At 47.3% G+C, this 18,957-nt stretch overlaps 1 protein-coding gene across 2 annotated transcripts in view; it reads left to right on the top strand.

The window, feature by feature from the left end:
* LGR6 (leucine rich repeat containing G protein-coupled receptor 6) overlaps positions 1-18,957 on the top strand; it is a gene marked incomplete at its 5' end in the record, with an annotated part of 114,683 nt that overhangs the window by 80,446 nt on the left and 15,280 nt on the right. For both annotated transcript variants that reach the window (XM_080917701.1, XM_080917702.1), the window contains 6 exons: positions 12,684-12,752; positions 14,665-14,736; positions 14,909-14,980; positions 16,399-16,467; positions 17,572-17,643; positions 18,711-18,776. In XM_080917701.1, the coding sequence (XP_080773827.1) occupies positions 12,684-12,752; positions 14,665-14,736; positions 14,909-14,980; positions 16,399-16,467; positions 17,572-17,643; positions 18,711-18,776 (420 nt within the window). The remainder of the gene's footprint in view (positions 1-12,683; positions 12,753-14,664; positions 14,737-14,908; positions 14,981-16,398; positions 16,468-17,571; positions 17,644-18,710; positions 18,777-18,957) is intronic.

Here is an 18,957-nt window from a genome sequence, read left to right as displayed (position 1 = left end):
CTGGCTGAATTATAAAGCAGTCCTGCTGCTGGTGAGCAACTCACTGTCTCTTTCATCTGTCTTGGCCTCAACACACGAGGCCCCCAGGCTATGCCCACCTTGCAGATGGAAAAGCCAAGACCAAGAGACAAGGAAAAATCCTCCAACCTTTATAGTGTGGAGGCAGAAAAGCCCAGTGGTTGTTCCCTGGGCACCAAGCAGCCCTTACTGCTGGTTCTCCAGCTGTGTGAGCTCAGTCATTTGCATCCTAGAGAGTCATAATTTCCTAACCTATAACACAATGTCATGGCATTATATAAAGTTGTTACAGAGTCTGGCAGATATAGAGGACCCTCCCCTCCTCTCCTGTTTTCTTCCTCAGCCCTTTGCATGAGGCTTCATCTCCAGGACGCCCCATTTCCTTCCCACCCTCAAAAAGCAAGCCCTTCTTCCAACTTTTGATCTCCAATTAAAAAGGGGGGAGTGTGTTCTTTCTCTTCTGTTCCCCAGAGCGTTTTTTCTTGGGGAGCCTGCAGGGGAAGGCAGATGTGGAGGAGGAGGAGGAGGAGCGGCTGAGAGAATGAAAGGGGGAAAAATGATAGGCAAGTCTTTTAATTGTTGCATAATTGGCGTACTCAGCAGCCTTGGTTATTACTCGGAAGCTTTCATGTGTACTCCTTGCTGGAAGGATACTTCTCCCTCGGGCCCTGTAAATCTCTGCCACTTAGACCTCTCTCATCTCTGGCAGCGGAGGGAAGATCAAACCCCCACAGCCCAGGCTGTGGTTTGGCTCCAGCTGTGGTTTGGCTCCTCTGCAGAGGAGAGAGCAGCCCCCAGCTTTGGCACCTGGGAGGAGGGGCCAGGTGCGGGCACGAACATGCGTGGCCACACAGGCTCCCTGACTAGGCACATGCAGCACACGCAACATAGCTCACGTCCTCTGCCATGCTCTTTCCCCGTTCTCAAACTATCACCTCAGAAGTATTGCCCCACAAAATGTACCTGTGTAAACTGGCTTCTCTCATCTCTTCAGTGATGGTGACCAGGCTGCCTGCCGGTTCTTGCTGCTGTAGGCTGGGCCAGCAAAAGTACATGTTCTCACTTCTGGGAGCAAGAGGCTACCCTGGATAAATGTGATGGCATATGCCTGTAATCTCAGCACTCAGAAGGTAGAGGCGGGAAGCTAGGAGTTCAAGGCTAGCCTGAGCTACCTGAGACTGTCTCAAACAAAACAGAAAGGGGGCATACAATTCGTGTACCACACAGCCTTTATTCTAAAGAAGCTTTCGGCAGAGTCTCAGGTCATGGCCTCTGCTAATGGGCAGAGTGACACAGCTCTTAAGAACAAACCTTGAAGCACTCTGAGGAGTCTGGCATTTCCAGAGGGGATGTTTCTCACAGGGTGGTTGTTGCCATCCCAACCATTGCCAAGAAACCTTGCTCAGTCCTGCATCCACAAGCCTTTGATCTCCCACAGTGAGGATGACCACCACTTTAGGGAAAGTCCAAAGCAGAGATGATCTAATCATCTGTCTCTAAAGTGCCATGTCCTCTTTCCACGTTAGATCCTCAAGTTAGTTCCAGGACTTCCTAGGTATATAGGTTGAGATATAAAAGAAATCTAGATTGGGGGGGGTTCTAGGAAAATTCTCCGTGAAACCAGGTGCCAACATACCTTGGTCAGTCAACTGGAATTTCAAGTTTGAGAAACACAGGCAGCTATGCCAGACTGGAAACCAACGGTACCCAAATCCCCAACTACATACTTAACTAAAATGGGGATGGTTTGGGAACTCTGACTCCATCCTGAAGGGCCCATATTTGAGAACTTGATTCCTCCATCTTATCAGAACCCAGAGTGAGAGTGGGTTCAGAAACCTCTCAAAAACAACACCTCCCTTCCTCAAGCCTAGGCAATGATCTCTGGGCCTTGTTATGACCAAGTGGAGCCTGAGCTGGCTGGACACTCCCCTCTGGAAGAGGGCCTGGGCTTCGAACAGAAGCCTTCTGGCTCAGCTCCCTCTCTAATCAGAACCAGCCTTCAACATGGGGCTGTGAAATACAATGGTCAGGACAAGACTTTCTAGAACTTCACCTTAAAGTCCAAAATTGTGTCTTCCTGTGTCAACTGACATCCCTGTGGTGTTTCCGAAGGACGTTCTTATTTCGACAGCAGCTGTGGCTAGAAAATGTACTCCTGTCTCTTTGTCACTGAAACCACAAAAGGTCAACAGGTTTCACTCTTAGTTCGCTTGGAATTGGCCCTGAAAATGTCTGGCCGCTCCCCAGTGCTGGGCTGACCGTCAGCCTTTCATCTGGAACAGAACATCAGGTGGACTTCCTCCAGGTTCTTCCAGGGCTTGGGGCGCTTCAGAAAAGATCCTTGACACTGCCACCAGCATGTGGCATGTTCAAGTCACTTGACCTCCCGAACGCTTCAGCTGTCACAAGTAGGAAAGGGGGCCAACATTTTACAATTCAAGGACATTGCAAAGGTCACATTTAATGTTGTGATTCTGTGCAGCACTTTGGAGCATCTTAGGTGCTTAGCTTATGCTGGCCTTGCCTTTCGGACTCACCACTTGGTTTGGGCTGGAATGCGTCTGAAGGTGGCAGAGAGAATGCAGCCTGGAGGTGTCATTTTACAGTGCTCCCTGCTGTGACTCATCACTCCGTGATGAATCAGAACTTAGGACGTGACCACTGTATCAGTTTCCTGTGGCTGCCATGACAAACTACCACAAACTTGGTGGCTTAACAAAACAGCAATTTATTCTTCCACAGTTCTAGAGATCAAAAGTTCAAAATCAAGGGGTTGGCAGGACTGGTTACTTCTGTAGGGTTAGAGGCCGGCTATGTTCCCTGCGCCCCGCCCCTCACCCCATCTGATGGCTGCTGGCAATCCTTGGCTTAGAGACATATTCTCCAGCCACTGCCTCCATCCTCACAAAACTTTATTTATGCCTTCTCTTATAAAAATTCTTATCATTGGCTGGTGAGATGGCTCAGTAGTTAAGAGCACAGGCTGCTCTTCCAGAGGTCCTGAGTTCAAATCCCAGCAACCACATGGTGGCTCACAACCATCTGTAATGGGATCTAATGCCCTCTTCTGGTGTAAAGAGAGTGAAGCGAGGACAGTGACTATGTATATGACTATACACAGTATATGTATAGTCATATACATAAAGTAAAATAAAATAAGTAAAGATTTAACTAAATCTTTTTTTTAAAAAAATCTCATTATTGGATTTAGGTCCTGGCCGGATAACCCAGGCTGACATCTGGAGATGTTTTCACTAGATTCTTTCAGCAAACCTGCTGTGCCCAAGGTCACAAGTTTGTGTCACCACATCTGCTTGTTTGGGTTCTGGTTCTGTTCCTCCTTCCTTCCTTCTTTTTACCCTTTCTTTCAATTATATTAAATTTCCTGTGTGTGTGTGTGTGTGTGTGTGTGTGTACAAATGTGCATGTTCAGGTCAGAGGACAGCTTGCAGGGGTTAGGAGGCTTTCTCTTCCTACTATGTGGACCTTGAGAAGCAACCTCCATCCCTTAGCTTGGCGCAGTCGCCTTTTCCTGCCTTGCTGCACAGCTTGTTTTGTATGTTAAGACTGTCAGCCTGCTTTGCTAGTTTCTGCTCTTTCTGTCTTAAGACAGGGTCTGTCTATGTAGTCTAAGTGGTCCTCTTGCCTCAGTCTCCCAGAGTGCTGGGCCCGCAGGTGTGAGCCATCCTGCCCATCCGGTCCCTGTTCTAACATTAACTTCTTACCTTTAGGAAAATTATAATTTCTTCTCTTCAATAGCTAGTTCACCTCTCACCTCATTTCTTGCCTCCCCACTCTCCCGGCTACTTGTTGAGGAAGACAGGCAGGAACTGCCCTCTTGTTACAAACAGAAAAACGAGGCAGAGAGTGAATAGGTCTAAGGCCACTCAGCTAAGAGGCAGGATCGGAACTCGGGCTTCTCTGCCCTTGGCCTCACGTCAGCTCCTCAGACCACAATGTCTCTTGAGGCAGGGTATCAGGGAACTCCTTTCCCCCACATTCTTAATCATCTTACACTTGTGGGTTTATTAGCTGCAAATTTGTGGGCTTCTGTGGCTTATAGAGGAATTTATTGTTCCATATAAAACGTTTTTTTTCTGGCATCCCCCACAGAACCACTAATGACTTTTAACAGGCAGAAAATTGAGCTGCCCAATGAGTTTGTCTTGCATTCTGTGACCATGATGAGTTATTAATAGTTCTTCCCAGCACAACATTCTCTTTCCCAGCGCCCTGGCGTTGGGGGTAGCCAAGGTCACCTCCTGTCACTGCTGCCCCTTCCTCCCTGTTGGCAATAGAGCAAAAACTTCCACTCGACCCCTCACTCCCCCAGGACCCCAGCCAGCTGGTCTGGAATGGAGAGAGACGGGAGATTAGGGGAGGAGGGCTCCGCCGCCTGGGATCCTTAACAAACGCCATGGAGCAGACACGGAGAAGCTGAAGACTGGCCTTTGCAAATCTGTAGGAAGGAAGAGCTGGAAAGAATCAATTATCCCCACTCGCTTTGCTTTTGTTGCCACATACTCAATCACCCCACAAATACCGAGCTTCCCTTATGCGCCAGAACCTGTTGCAGGCTCCTTGGAAACAGGTAGGCATCGCTGACGATAAAGGGCTCTAGCCCAGAAGTCCTGGGCCCCTTTAAATGAATCACTAACGTAGTGTTCACATCTTGTTCCTCCTCAAGATTCCAAGTCCTTCACAATATCATACCCAGGGGCTGGTTCATTCTGTGGTGATGCTACACAGAGTCTGCTCTAGCTTTTAGCAATACTGTGCATCCACCAAGAACCCCAGCCCAGACTTCATCCCTGAACATCAGACTTAAGTGTCCCCTAGTCAGTGTTTACAGCCTGGTAGCTCCCTACCACAGATGGGTGTGGGCCTTGGTTATTGCAATGGTTCCACACTCCATTGAGGTCAGGCATATTTACAGCATCCAGGTGGTCTACATTGACAGGACCCTGGGATCAAACGTCTCTCAGGGATCTGGTCAAAACCAGAAAGTTAGATCCGGTTCTGAACGTCACATCTTCAGAGCTGCAAGGGCTTTCCTAGGTGGCAGATATGAGGTGTCTACAAAGTGTGATTCAAAGAACCAGGGAGATGCCTTGGGTGTGGTGTGATGTTCCCCTTTGTTAGATATGCAAGGGATGCATGGACTCCCAGCCAGAAGTAAGAGCCAGGGGAGGTAGTGTTTTTCTGGCTCATGGCGAGGAAGCTTCACTCAGTGTGTAGAACAGCCCCACAGTGGGCAGTCAGCAAACTCAAAGAGTGTCCTACCCTGGGAGAGTCTAGGCAAAAACTGGATCCCCATCTGACCAGAATCTTGGAGTTGGTTCATGCTGTGGGGGCTGTTTAGAATATTACCTTTTATCTCCTTTCCAAGTCTAGGCTTCTGCCATCCCAGGTGCTTCATTAGATCAGGAAAACAAGAAATCTCAGTAGGAGAGACCAGCCTCTCTTGTTAAAATCGGCCTGCTATTTCGTATGTACGCTGGCGAGGAAGATCGTGTAGGTGGAAGGAGGGTGTGTCTGTGCCTCTCAATAGAAACTGATGACAATTTTACTAATTGCTGCAGTTATTAATGGGTGGCCTTTTATGTAGGCTGTTTAGAAGGTAAAACAATGCTATTAGTCATAAAGTGTTGGTTCCTGGCTCGGCAGTGATCTGTGCCATGCACGTGCAGTAAGATTAAAGACAGGTGCCCCATCTGCAGTGTAGGAAGAGCAGTTAAGACATGCATTCACTGTGCTTGCTTGCCTTAATTCCAGGCCTTGGGAGATAAAGTAGCTCAGAGTTTACAGTCTATCTGAAATGGCCATGTATTGGGCCTCATCCTGTGGAGTTAGGTTATCCTAGATTTCTCCCTTGTGCCCTTATCTGAGATCTGGTAATAAACATAAATATTAGTCTTGATAATAAAATGTAAGTGGAAACTCAATTAATGTAATTCATCTTTCTTAATTGCTGTGAGAAATAGACAGAGCAACTTGGATACCTACAGTTGTAGTGTGTGGTGAAGGAAGTGTTTGCCTAGTGTGTGGTGTCTAGTAAAGGAGGACTCAAAAGGCGTTGGCGTTCTTTGATCAGCTAGTCCCTGGACCGGGTGAATAGAGCCATGTTCAATGGGCATCCTCAACTTCAGGTAAAGAAGCATGGTGAGGAAATCATCAATGTGATTTTGTTGGTTAATGGAGGCCCAAGAACTTTCTACTCTCACATGGATAACCCGCAAAATGGCCTCTACATAATAGTCATTTGGCTGCAAGTGTCTATAGGCACCTAGAGGAAATCCTATAGAACCTTCCCTCCCATATTCCATCTTTCCCCTTCTCCTCGAGCCTTGTTGTTCATGGTCTTTCCAGGATCCAACTCTGGGTAGTTGAGAAAGTGCCCAAATGGCCTGAGTTCAAGGTCTGCCTCCGAGAATCCCAGCAACTTCCCTTTTCTCTCCAAACCCAAGTTTCCTCATCAATAAAAAGGAGATGTATAAAATCCTACCAGCGGTGCTCACTAACCCACAGCAAGGGTCTCCAGAGATCTCAGGATCTGAGCACTCTGCATACCCAGATGGAAAGGCGAGGACTAGAGTTGGGAGTCTTGAAGCAGCTTGGGGCTTGGGCAGCCTTCTCAAATGTTCTGACCGACTGCTTGCCGTCAGTTTGATTGGATTTGGCTGAAAACTACTAAGCAGACGAAGGGGAGGATTAGGCATGGACAGCTGCAGCTTCCAGACTGAGCTCCAGTTGGAGACAGGGATGGTTTCTCTTTAACCTTAGTCCTTCCCCATCTGCCTCTGGCTCCTACAAGAGGCAAACAGAACAGTGGGTGCTTCTTGGGCTTCTGGCTGATTCTAGGGACTGTTAAAGAAAATGAACTAAAAAGCCATAGACCCATGAATGAATTTTCAATCAGAAGCATAGGGCATCGTAAGGATTAGACTAAGCTGTAGCTTCTAAGAGTAGAGTAGATTCCCAAAAGACTGGGATGCTGAAACAGCCAGTCTCAGAGGTTAAAGGGCTTTCCACCATGTGGTCCTGTGTGATGACATAAATGATAATCTTTGACAATGATGTTCACATATGTAGTCCTGGACTGGACTGCAGGGGCCCAGCAGCACCTGGGAGCTCCCTGCCTCTCCAGCGGTGGGAGACTATATATGCAGATAACCTCACTCTCGGCCTGATGGGACGCTAATCCAAGTTATTCCAGCTGCAGAGCTGTTGCCAGATGCCTGCCTGTCTCTGTGCTCAGTTTCCTGTCTCCAAACAGTGCCTACCTCAAAGGGAATGGTGGGAATCGAATGAATTAACATATGCAAACCTCCAAGAAACATAACCCTTACACAGTAATCACTATTATTACCAAGACAGCAGCAACAGCAGTGGTTGTCCTGCACGCCGAGGAAGAAAGCGCCAGAAAACTACTGAGAGGGTGTGTGAGTCTAAGTGTAGGGATGAGGTGGAGCCCACGGGAAAAAGGTATATTTGAACGCAATTTCGAAGGATAGCTAGCAGTTTAACAGCCGAGGGTGGAGGGAGAGGGCATTCCAGGTGAAAGTGGTCCAGGCAAAACCAAAGAAATGTGAAAGTACACTCAGGGTTGAGATGTAGATGAAGCAAAGGATTTGGTCATGGGCACTGGGGCCCACTGAGGAATTTGGACTTTGTTTTGTCTTTTTTCCTGAAAGCCATTTTCAATGTAGGAGAGTCATCGAGTCAGTTTTACATTTTAAAAAGAACTTTCTGGCAGATGTGTAGTAGTTAGGAGGAGTAGACTCCACATTCTAGCCACCAGGGTTCGAATCCTGGCTGTGATACTGAATTCATTAAGATAGGCTAAATTGCTGGGATAAATAGACCAAGATGTGTGTAGTGGCTCACAGATGGGAGAAGTCGAATGTTTGTTTGTTTTTCTGGATTATGTTGCAGTCCCAGGAGATTTTTTATTTAATTTATTTATTTATTAACATGTGGTCACTCAGGAGCCTGGGTTCTTGCCATCCCTGGCGCATTTAGCTGGTAGAAAGGTAGACCAACTGTGGAAGAAAAGGCCAGGTATTTTATAAAAGTTAGGGATAGAAATATAAATAAATTTCTACCTACCTTCTTTTGGGGGGGGGATAGAAAATATGGTCATGTAGCCACACCAATTGCATTGGAGGCTGGGAAATCTACTCTAGCTAGATTTTTAGATATTCCTTCTGTTAGGCCATCTAAGAGAACTTTCTACAATGATAGAAGTATTCTAGATCTGTTTTTAATACAATAGCTGCGAGTCATGTGTTGCTATAGAACATTTGAAAAGTGGCTACTGAAACTGAGATAAAAATCTCATTCACTTATAATTAATGGCTTGGGGCTCCGTCATAGAACAGTGCAGTTATAGAGCAGAGAGGGGAAGGATTCGAGCAAATAGGCATCGATTTCTGCCAGTCACTTGCTAGGTACTGATGATTGAGCATCAGGTGTGTTTTCTCACTTCCCTTGACTGAAAAAAAAATGGTTGTAGGAAAAGAATCCATCTCTCCAGACTGTTGGGGGATGGAGATCATTCAGCCAACGAATCACGGTGAGTGTTCAGCCAGTGTCCATCTAACTATGGCTGAAGGCAGGGGGATAGTATGTGACAATCCATGAGGGAGAACTTCCTTCCTCTGTAAATATTTTCATTTGCTTCAACAGAGCTAAACCACTTGTACATCTCCTCTGAAGTATGTCCTTCAAACCTAGTTCAAATGTCCCATCTCCATAAAATCCTCCAGGTGTGGTCTCTGCAGGTGCCTGACAGTCCTGATGCTTTGTGGCCTGTCTAGCACCTGCAGGAGCACCTGCAGAAGCACCTGCAGCAGCACCTGCAGCAGCATACAGACGGAGCTCCTCCTGCCTTGTGCTTCTCCAGCTCATCATTTCCCACTCCGCCCAGCAGAATGCTCTGTGTGTTTTGGGACGTTCGGCAACACGTGTCTATTGCATTGAGTTGAATTCACTGGGTACTGAGAGGGTTGCAAGGACACAGTTCCTGAACATGAGAGCCAGAGTCCATCTGCGTGGCACAAAACAAAGCTAGAGTTTGGCATCTTCTCAGGCCACTGAACCTATGTAGACACCCAAACATGGCCACCTCACTGGTGTGGAGTCTGAAGAGTTCTTTTGGACATTTGTATGAGTTTTCTTCTCCCACATTTCTCTATAAAAATAGCCTTCTGGTTCTCATGCCTTCTACCACATGCCTTTCCCCACTGTCTGTCTACTCCTGGCAAAATGCCTGACCGGAAACTGCCAAGGAGAACTGGAACCGCTCAGTTTGGCAGCTTGAATATGGTTCCAATGAACTATATAAATGCTCTGTGAGAGCAAAGCCACCCAGAACACATCCAATGGTCTCTGAGGTTCAGGGCAACCCCGACACCGTCCTTCCCAACTAGCCTGTGTCATTTCAACATCTGCCTAAGGAAAAAAAATCTCAAAAATATGCCTCTCAATACCCTGAATTCTCATAAATGTATTGATTTTTGTATTATTAATAAGTTTGTTTAGAGCTTCTCAACTAGTCATTCAGCACATACTTGCTGAGGTCCTGCTCTGTGTTGGATATCATTCTGGTGTTTAAGATTCAAAACAGACAGACTTCTCACGTTCAAGGAGCTTTCGTTCTGGTTGAGTAGGAAGAAGGCAAAGAAAGCAGGAAGTCTCTTGTGTCATAAAAATCACTCTGAAACATGGTGACCTAAAGTCACACCGTATTCTTTCTCATGAGTTCGTGGCTTGGCTGGGCTTCCTGGACTCATTGAGGAGGCTGAAGTCACTGGAGGCTCAGAGAGGACTGAAGGTCTACTGTAGCCTCTCTCACATATTGGCAGCCTCGCCGCCAGCTGTCAGCTCTTCCTCCCCATACAGTTCACCACGCATGAGTCCAGTTTGGGCTTCCTTACAAGCTGCTGGGAGGAGTCCTAGGTTGTGAAGGCAGAGGCTGTAAGGCTCCTACGACTTAGGGCCAGGTCCCACCATATTTCTTCTTTCTTGTATTGGTCACTGCCATTGACAAGGTCGGGCAAGTCTTCAGAGAGACCCATCATTATTCCTTATGAAAAATATAATTCCCCTTGGGTGAGATCAGAGAATCCCGGAAGGAGCTGAACCAAGTTTAAAGGGGACACTTGAGTTTTAAACACTGAGGTGAGCAGATGAACCAGTTCTGTGCTGCCACGTTCTAATAGGAGAAACTCAGAAGAGGTAAGAGGTGAATTGTAACGTAGCACAAAGGCCGCATGGGTTGTGTTGTTTGAAATATACTGGGGGAGAAGACTTCTTTGAAGAGGGGTATGTTTGGGAAGGACCTGGGTGAAGTAAGTTGCCATACAAACACCTGGGGAAGGATATTCCCGATAGAAGGCATACAGAGCTACCAAAGGTTCTCAGGCCAGACCTCTGCAATGCTTTTTGTTAGAGTCAATAGAATACTAAGTGTTTTGAGGGAAGAATTATGGAAAATATAACTCTCCCTGGGCAACAACAGAAAGTTCCTAAAGGGACTGAACCCAGTTAAAAGGGGGTCACTTGGCTGTGAAACACTGAGACGTGATCAACATTTATGGAGGTGAAGATTTAAAGTGTCTATCGGCATCCCCTGCTGTCTGCTTCCATTCTCCTCACCTGATGCGCTGTGACTGGTGCAGCCCTTGGTAGAACCCCAAGAACCCCAGAGTTAGAAAAATCCTGTTTCCAGTCTCTATAGCTCTGCTTTCAGTTCTTTTGCCCTCCCCCCATTTGTCCACAGCCTGTGGGGGTGTCTCTGTGAGCAAATCAAACTGTGATGCATGGGAGCAGAGCAGAGGGGTTTTCTGGTATAATTACCCAAGGTCAACAGGGCAGTCTAAGGGTAATGGGTAATTAGTGTGCGTACAGAGGGGGACAATTATCTAGGGCACTGACTGCCAGACGCTTGTCACCGTGTCTCTGGCCTCCTGGGCTGGGTTCCTGGCTCTACCTGTGGCCTATTAAGTGTAATGACCCTCCAGTGCAGAAGAGCCTTTCATTATCTCTGTGTTAACACAATATTTAGCCGCAAAATTCTGCCAAGCTGCTTTGCAACTAAAACACCTCCACACCGTCCGCTTCTGTGGCCTTGGACAGCCATTAAAGTCGTCGGGTTTTAAGAGGCTGAAAATAGTTTTAATGGGCTAGGGTCCTCCGTGGAAGGGTCAAGAGCCATCCCTGAAACTGACACCCCTACATACTTCCAAAGCTTGGGACTTTATACCCCAGAAACAGGACTTCAGAAGCATCAAGACCCCCTACCAAATCAGGCACATTACACATAGGCTAATTCACTGGCTACTGAGTGCCAAAACTAGTTAATTTTTTGAACATTGCTATCTCTTCTGAAGACTTGAGAGATGGAATCCTATTATACAATGAAGCAAAACTTCCTGAAAGCCCTCCGAGGCTCTTCCCAGAAAGCAAGAAAGACAACTGTAAGAAGGGTGGGTAGCCACACAAGCTGGCCAGGAGCTACAGAAACAATCATTCTTCTTCATCGTTACTCCTCAAGAACCTTGCTCGTCTTTCCTCAGGTGCCATCTGCCTGTGGGTTTGTCTGCTTGTTGAGAGCAGTTCTGTGTCTTTTCTGATGAAAATTAAAATTATCCCTCAGCCTGTCACTCCTCTGACTTTTACACTACCATTGCTGCCCAAGGGCACAACCAAAAGGTCTCTTGAAGGAGTGGACAGGATGAAGTTGTGATTGCTTGCAGGTCAGCCAGTGTTGACTTCTGTCGCCTAAGAGAACGCTATCATGAGTATCGCTACACAAATATCTTCACACACAGGTATAGACGTCTCTGTACACTAATGGACGTAAGAGAGCCTGAGTATGTGAAATTTAATTAGCAAAGATATCGAACTGTTAAAAGTCGTACACATTTGGTTTACTAGAGACCTGGTATTCCCTCCTTCTGGCCAACTTGGCTTACTGCCCATTTAAAACTTTTCTTTTATTGTTTTCTGATTATGCATGTGATGAATGTTCCTTGTACAAAAGAAAAATAGAAAATGCAGCTAAATGTAAGAGAAAGCAAAGATTAACCCCCATGCCACCGCCCGAAGGAATTAAAAACTATCCAGGTGTGTTGACATACAACCATCACTCCAACGCTATGGAGTCTAAAGCTGAAGGATCAAGTTCAAGTCCACGTGAGATACACAGGGAGATTTTTGTCTCAAAAACAAACCAGCAGAGGCTATAGCTAAAGTATCTGTAATCTGAGGAACTCTCTGGAATCACTAGACTAGTAACTTGTTAAAGATCACTTCCTTATCTGTCTTCTCTCATCCCATGATTCCAAAGACTTAAAATAGACTTTGCTGAACTTTTTAGAGATTATTCTGAGGTAGGCAGATCCAGATAGGCACACTCCTAAAATATATCCCCACTCAAAACAGTTCTGGTGCCAGGAAAGCTCCAAGCCCAAGGATTTGTGGAGTAGAAATGGAATACAAACATTCAGAAAATGTGTTTTCAGACCTTGGCAGCTGGATCCAGCAGATTGGAAAACCCATCTCCTGGGCCAACCCTACAGCCAAGTTTCCATGTCTCGGGGACCCTGACATGCCCCGTTAAGCCTCTGAGCTAATGACTGCCCTGCTTTTCGTTCCAGAGACCTGAACTATAATGAGCTGCAGGAGTTCCCCGTGGCTATCCGGACCCTGGGCAGGCTGCAGGAACTGTAAGATCTTCTGCTGGTGTTTTGGGTGCTTCTCCCAGGGGCAGAGGCCAGCTTATTCACCAAATTGCCTCCTATAGTCTTTGGGACTGGTCCTTGTAAAAATCTGTGTCTGGAAACACCCCCATCACCGCCAGAACAGCAGTAGTCAGAACTCTTGGGAGCTTGGCTTCAAACATTTCTTGGGGGTGTCTGATCAATATGAATGGCTTTGAGCCCTTCAAGCCTGGGAACATACATGTAAGAAACCACCTCTTGAAGCCTGAACCTGGCTTTGGCTTGTTTATGTCTAGAGAAGACTTAGAAGAATGAGTGGGGGGGGCTAGTTTATAGGGTTACTCTTTAATACCATCCCTAAAAGGATTGAGAAATTGACTCTGGGGCCCCATAGCCATTTATTAGTTCAATTGTGTGTGCACGTGCATACAAGTGTGAGCATGATGTGTGTGTGGCGCACATGCCCACAGCACATGTGTGGAGGTCAGAGGACAACTTTATGGAGCTTGTCTCTCTTTTTATATTTATGCAGGTTCCAGGTATTGAAGTCAGGTTGCCTGGCTTGCGTAGACAACTCACTTTCCCAAACATTTATTATATGTTTGAATTTTGACTAGACTATGAGCTGTACTTCGTGTTAATACAAAAAAAATGGTAAACTAGACGTGGGAATCCCCTAAAAAGGACCCTCATTTATGACACAAAGGAGCATCCCTGAGAAAGGGACAAGACAAAGCAACATATAATTCCAGCCTTAAGCTGTGGGAATTCAGAATGATGGACTGAGGTCTTCTGAGCCTGGTCCCAAAGGATGAGTGGGATTCAGGTAGCAATGGCGGTAAAAGAGGACAGTTGTTAAAGTCAGTGGAGCAGTGCCAAGCACAGGCCTGACAGAAAGTGGTTAAGGTAGAGAGGATGACCACAGAAGGGACACCAACCTTGATGGGGGGGTATGCTCAATGACCTCAGAAATCTACTCTACAGTTATACTAGAATCCAATTAAGGAGACAAGGAGCTTCATACACATCATCTACTGAGAGAAAGTTGCTTAAGGACAGGGCCTCTATCAATTAAATCTCTCAATCTCTCAGAACTTAACGGAGCCCAATACACAGAAGATATATTCCAACAAGCATGATGACTAGAAGGAAGGAAGGAACCAACAAGCCTTGGTTGGTAGCATTGGCCAGAGATATCTGAGGATGAGTCATAAGTGAGAGGGCATGGGGGTGAAAGGGATGGTGGGAAACAGGAGGTGGAGAGAACTGAGCATGTGCTAGGACATAGAAAGCCAGAGACTTTCGAGAGGAGGGCAAATGTTGACAGCCCAGACTGGGCTGTGTGATTTCCAGCCCAGCAAGTTGGTTCTTGGGAGAACTTCACAGCAACACAAACACACTGTTTCCAGCTTCCAGACTCCAGACACTCAGTAGAGTACTAAGTTTCTCATCACCCACAGATGCAGTCTATGGCCACTGAACACCAGACTCTGTCTGTAATCCCCGCTGTTTCTTCACTTCAGGAGGAGCCTCCCTCACCCAGGATCCTCTGGAAGTTCTTTACTTTCTATACCTTCCTTTCCCTTCCCACACACCCTTGGCTTCCTCTGTGGGGACCAGATGACCAAGGAACAGATTCCTTCCTTAGGACCTGAACTCAGCTACTCACAGGCTTTCTGAAGCTTGAAACCTGGGAACTGTCCCTGTTTCACTCCCAACACACACACACAGAAGGCTGAATATGTTGTTGAATGGAGATAAAAACACGCAGGTAGAATTGGAGGCTGAGGTTCCAGGCTGAAGTCCGTTTGATCTCAGGACCTGTCTAGTCAGCTGTCAGAAAGCCTCATGAAGTGGCACACTCTTCACTCTCCATACCTCTCTTCAAACCCTCACTGCTCCTGGTGCTGTCTTCCAGGGGTTTCCACAACAACAACATTAAGGCTATCCCAGAGAAGGCCTTCATGGGCAACCCTCTCCTGCAGACAATGTGAGTACTTCTCTGGCTCCCAACGCTGTGTGTTTGGGGGGGGGGAAGCTTTGGGGGTGGATAGAAGGAATGCCCCTAGAAAGAATGTGGGAGGGTTGTTGATCTCTTCCCAGAAGAATAGGGACCTGAGAAAATCAAGATCTGAACTAGGGCTTGGGTTTTTTTCTTCCAGACATTTTTATGACAACCCAATCCAGTTTGTGGGAAGGTCGGCATTCCAGTACCTGTCTAAACTGCATACGCTGTAAGTGGGCACCAGAGGCTGCCATTGGCTTCTGGAGTCTTGATGTCTCCCCCGTTCCCTCCTGCTTGCTCTCTCCTGCCCTCTGCCTGTTAGAGGCTGACCTCTCAGTGGCCAGGCACCGAGATGCTGGAAGGAGAGGGCTTTGGGGCCCTAGACTTACACTTTCTCAGACCTGTCCCCAGATCTGCCAGAACTTTTACAACCTGGCTGCTTCTTTCCACATTCCACCTGTATAGAGAGAGCCCTTCTTTATACCGGTGGACACATCTCTGACCCTTTGGTTCTACTTGGCTCGAGGTAGTTGCTCCATGCACACATGCAGAATGAAGAATAGTGCCAGGGCTGAGGTTCTGTGTGCCCTTCAGGCTGCTTCTCCTGTGCACAGCTTCCTGGGGCCCTCACTGTGCCTTTCTCATTCTTAGTCTGAAGGAAATCCTTTGTTTTCTTTCCCAACTTGTCTAATTCCAAATCTAAGGTTCCATTAAAAAAAAAAAAAAAAAAGGCTTCCATGGATTGTTTGCAGTGTACGGTGTCTTCACTCCACAGCACTAACCTCCTGGCACGTTTCCCTCCATTACATTTCCTCCCCATCACAATCTGTGGGGTAGGTACTTTGGTCCATTCTATGGAGGAAACCTGAGGTGTATGAACCCAGACCCTTAACTTCCTTGGAGGTTACTCTGCTTCCTCGAGGTTTCTCCCACATGGCTTGTTCTTTTATGACCAGGTTTCACATGGCCAAGGTCAGTCTTTCACTCCTGACCCTCTAGCTTCCGCTTTCCAAGGGCTAAGATTAAAGAGTAATGTCCCTCCTAACTCTTGCCTTTTAGAGAAGACATTCCTATCAGGAGTGGAGCACATAATCTTAGTGCTCCGGAGGTGAAGGCATGAGGATTGGGGTTCAAGGCTAACTTCTGATGTATAATAAGTTTGAAGCCATTCTGGGTTACAGAAGACCCCCCCTCCCATCTCAAAACAAAACAATAGCAACCTGAAACATTTCATGTGCCTTTTGTCTGGGTTTGGTTTTGCCGTTTTACAAACCAAAGGCCTCAATGCTGGAGTTGCTGGACTGGGCAGGGCTGTATCGTTTAAGAAAGCGGTTGATCTCAGCACTCAGGAGGCAAGACAAGTGGATCTCTTTGAGTTACAGGATAGCCTGGTCTACATAGTAAGTCCCATGACATCAGTCAGAGCTACATAAAAGAGAGACACCTTTAAAACAACCAAACTAACAAAGTATTATAAATGTGGCTCAACTTTTCCCATGGGGCCAAAGTGGCTAATTAGAGGGATCCTTGAAGAAAATGACAAGTCCCCCAAAAGGTAGAGCCCCTGAGCAGGAGAAGACTGAAGCTGAGATCACACATGTTGACATGCCTGACCTATCCCTGCATAGCCTGTTTCTCTATTTGCAGATCCTTGAATGGCGCCGCTGGCATCCAGGAGTTCCCAGACCTCAAAGGCACCACCAGCCTGGAGATCCTGTGAGTGGATTCCCTTTCCCTCCACGGGGACTATTCCACTTCCCTTCATCTGGATGGCCGTCCAAGCCACATGCTTCCTCTTGTCTGTCTCTGCTACTGGCTCAGCCCCAGGGCCTTGGCCATCTCCAGATGTGGTTCTGCCTCCAGGCAAGGCAGGGGCAGCAGGAAGTGGGGAGGAGGCTAGTATTGCTCTGTTGTGCTTAGATTTGTCAGGTCTGGCTTCGGAGCTCCTAATCTGAGCCCTGGTACACAGGGCTTTGACTTTGAGAGGCTTGATCCCATCACTGTCTTTCCTAGTGTCTCCATGCTATACTTTGCATCATGGAGATAAGTATCTAATAAGCCCTCAAAATACTCTGCACCCTGGGATAAGTACACCATAGGCCGTCAACACATATTAATGTGAATGTTAGGGAGTCAACTCCTTGCCCACACCACACAACTCATTAATGGTGTGGCTGGGACTGGCACTTTCCTCTGTGCCTCTATTGTCTTCTTCCTAGCTCAGTGGCATGTGGAAATTTTTCCCTGAAAGTAGTAATGGTTTCCCATTACTTGGCCTTGGGGGGGGGGGTGTCTTTCTATGGCTACCCTGTGCCTAATCCAAGCGCATTCTCCAGTCTGACCTCACAACCAACCCTCTGCACCCTAACCTTATCTCCTTCCCCTAGGCACAGGGAGCAAAGCCCATGATCCTAGCTTCTCCTTGCTGTGGCTGTCCCTCCCCTTGAACGCCCCAAGAGCAGGGACGATTTAGTCCCTAAGACCCAGTGTTGCTGGGACCATTATGAGAGGTGGGGTGTGGGTGGGATGAAGGTACATGGGTAGATTTGGATCTGTACGAATCATTGGACAAGCAGAGCTCATGAATCGAGGCCCTCTTTCTCTCTACTTCCCACCTCGGCTCCCCTAGGTCAGGGGAACTTAGTCCTCAGAGGCAGGAGCCCGCTACTTCCTGTTCCTGTAGCCCCGCCCTGCTCTGTGTTTCCCACTGCTCTCTTTTGTTGGCTCCTCCCCCCATGACAATATCAGGTCCAGTGACAGGTGGCTGGGAATGGCAGGGCTCTGGGCCTGGTGCCAGCTCTGTCTCTGTTCTCCCTGCAGGACCCTGACCCGCGCAGGCATCAGACTGCTCCCACCGGGAATGTGTCAGCAGCTGCCTAGGCTCCGAGTCCTGTGAGTGGGTTATGACCATTCTGTGGTCCTGACATTGTATTCTTGTCCCCGTGACCCAGTGAAAGCCTCTGCTGCTTCTGTGGTGCTTGGTCACGACTCTTTTGGGAGAGTGATCAACATGAACTCCTGCTGAGAATCTAGGAGAGACTGTCCTCTCTTGTTCAAGATGAAGGACTTTGGTCTCTGGAGTCAGATCTGAGTGGTTTGAGACTGTCTGCTTCTCACTAGCTATGTTCATTTGGGTTTATTCTTTAATGTCTCTGAATTTAAGCCTCCTGTTTTAAACGAGAGTCATTTTGTGAGACCTGAAAATAGTCTGTGTTTAATGCACATACATAGTAGGGTCTCGGCATCATTTAGACTAGAGACTTAATTGCTTCTGGTATTCTGAAGCTACTTAAGTTGGCCCAGTTTTTCTTTCCACCTGGATTCTAACTTCAGTCTGAGACTGCTCCCTAGGGATCTTACAAGCAGCCCAAGATAGGTACATTGTCATCTGCAGATATGGGCTCCAGACCAATTGTCTACTAACTGGCAGTATGTCTTTGGACAGGTTCTATGCTGAGGACCTAAGCCTAAGGAAGGGAAAGGTTGAGCCAGATGAGGGTTCCCAGCATTTCTTTTACTCTGCTAGTTCCGTAATGGTGGTTACCAGCACCATTTCCATGGGAACACTATATCCATAAGTAACATTAAACATCTTTCTCAGCAATGCCCATATTTCCTACTGATTAGTTTGGCACCCAATGCCCCAGTGTTAGCCTTTCTCCTCATCTCCATATTGCTCACTTTGAGCTGTTTTCCCCAGGATGCTACGAGGGTCCTGCAGGATAACATGTTCGTATGGCATGAAGAACCAAAAGCCAAGTTGGTTCTATGTAGGCTTAGTGTGAAGTGGAACTTAGCAGGGAGGAAGACTGGTACTCTACCGTGAGACAGCTTTGCTGTGTTCTTGCAGAAAAGCACAGCCCTGACCAGAGTGCTTTCCCTACCTCCATCCCTGCCCCTGCCTTCTACCTTCAAATAGCCACTGCTTCCCTCTGAGCTGGGCTCTGTCTCTTCCCCAGGGAGCTGTCTCATAATCAGATCGAGGAACTGCCCAGCCTGCACAGGTGTCAAAAGTTGGAGGAAATGTAAGTCTGGGGTCAGCCAGGGCCAAAGTCACACAAGGGAGACTGGGCAGGTCTGAGAGAGGGGGCCAGGGCCTAAGCATGTCCTAACCCTTCTTTATTCTCAGTTTGTTGGACCCAGATGTAGGGCTGGGGGCACAGCCAGGCCTGGGCACTTCCCCTAGGACTCACAGTAGATAATTTT

This window comes from Micromys minutus, assembly GCF_963924665.1.
Source record: "Micromys minutus genome assembly, chromosome: 6".
In the NCBI taxonomy this organism is placed as follows: Eukaryota; Metazoa; Chordata; class Mammalia; order Rodentia; family Muridae; genus Micromys; species Micromys minutus.
Note: the sequence above shows the minus strand (reverse complement) of the source record. Positions and strands in the feature narration are given on the sequence as shown.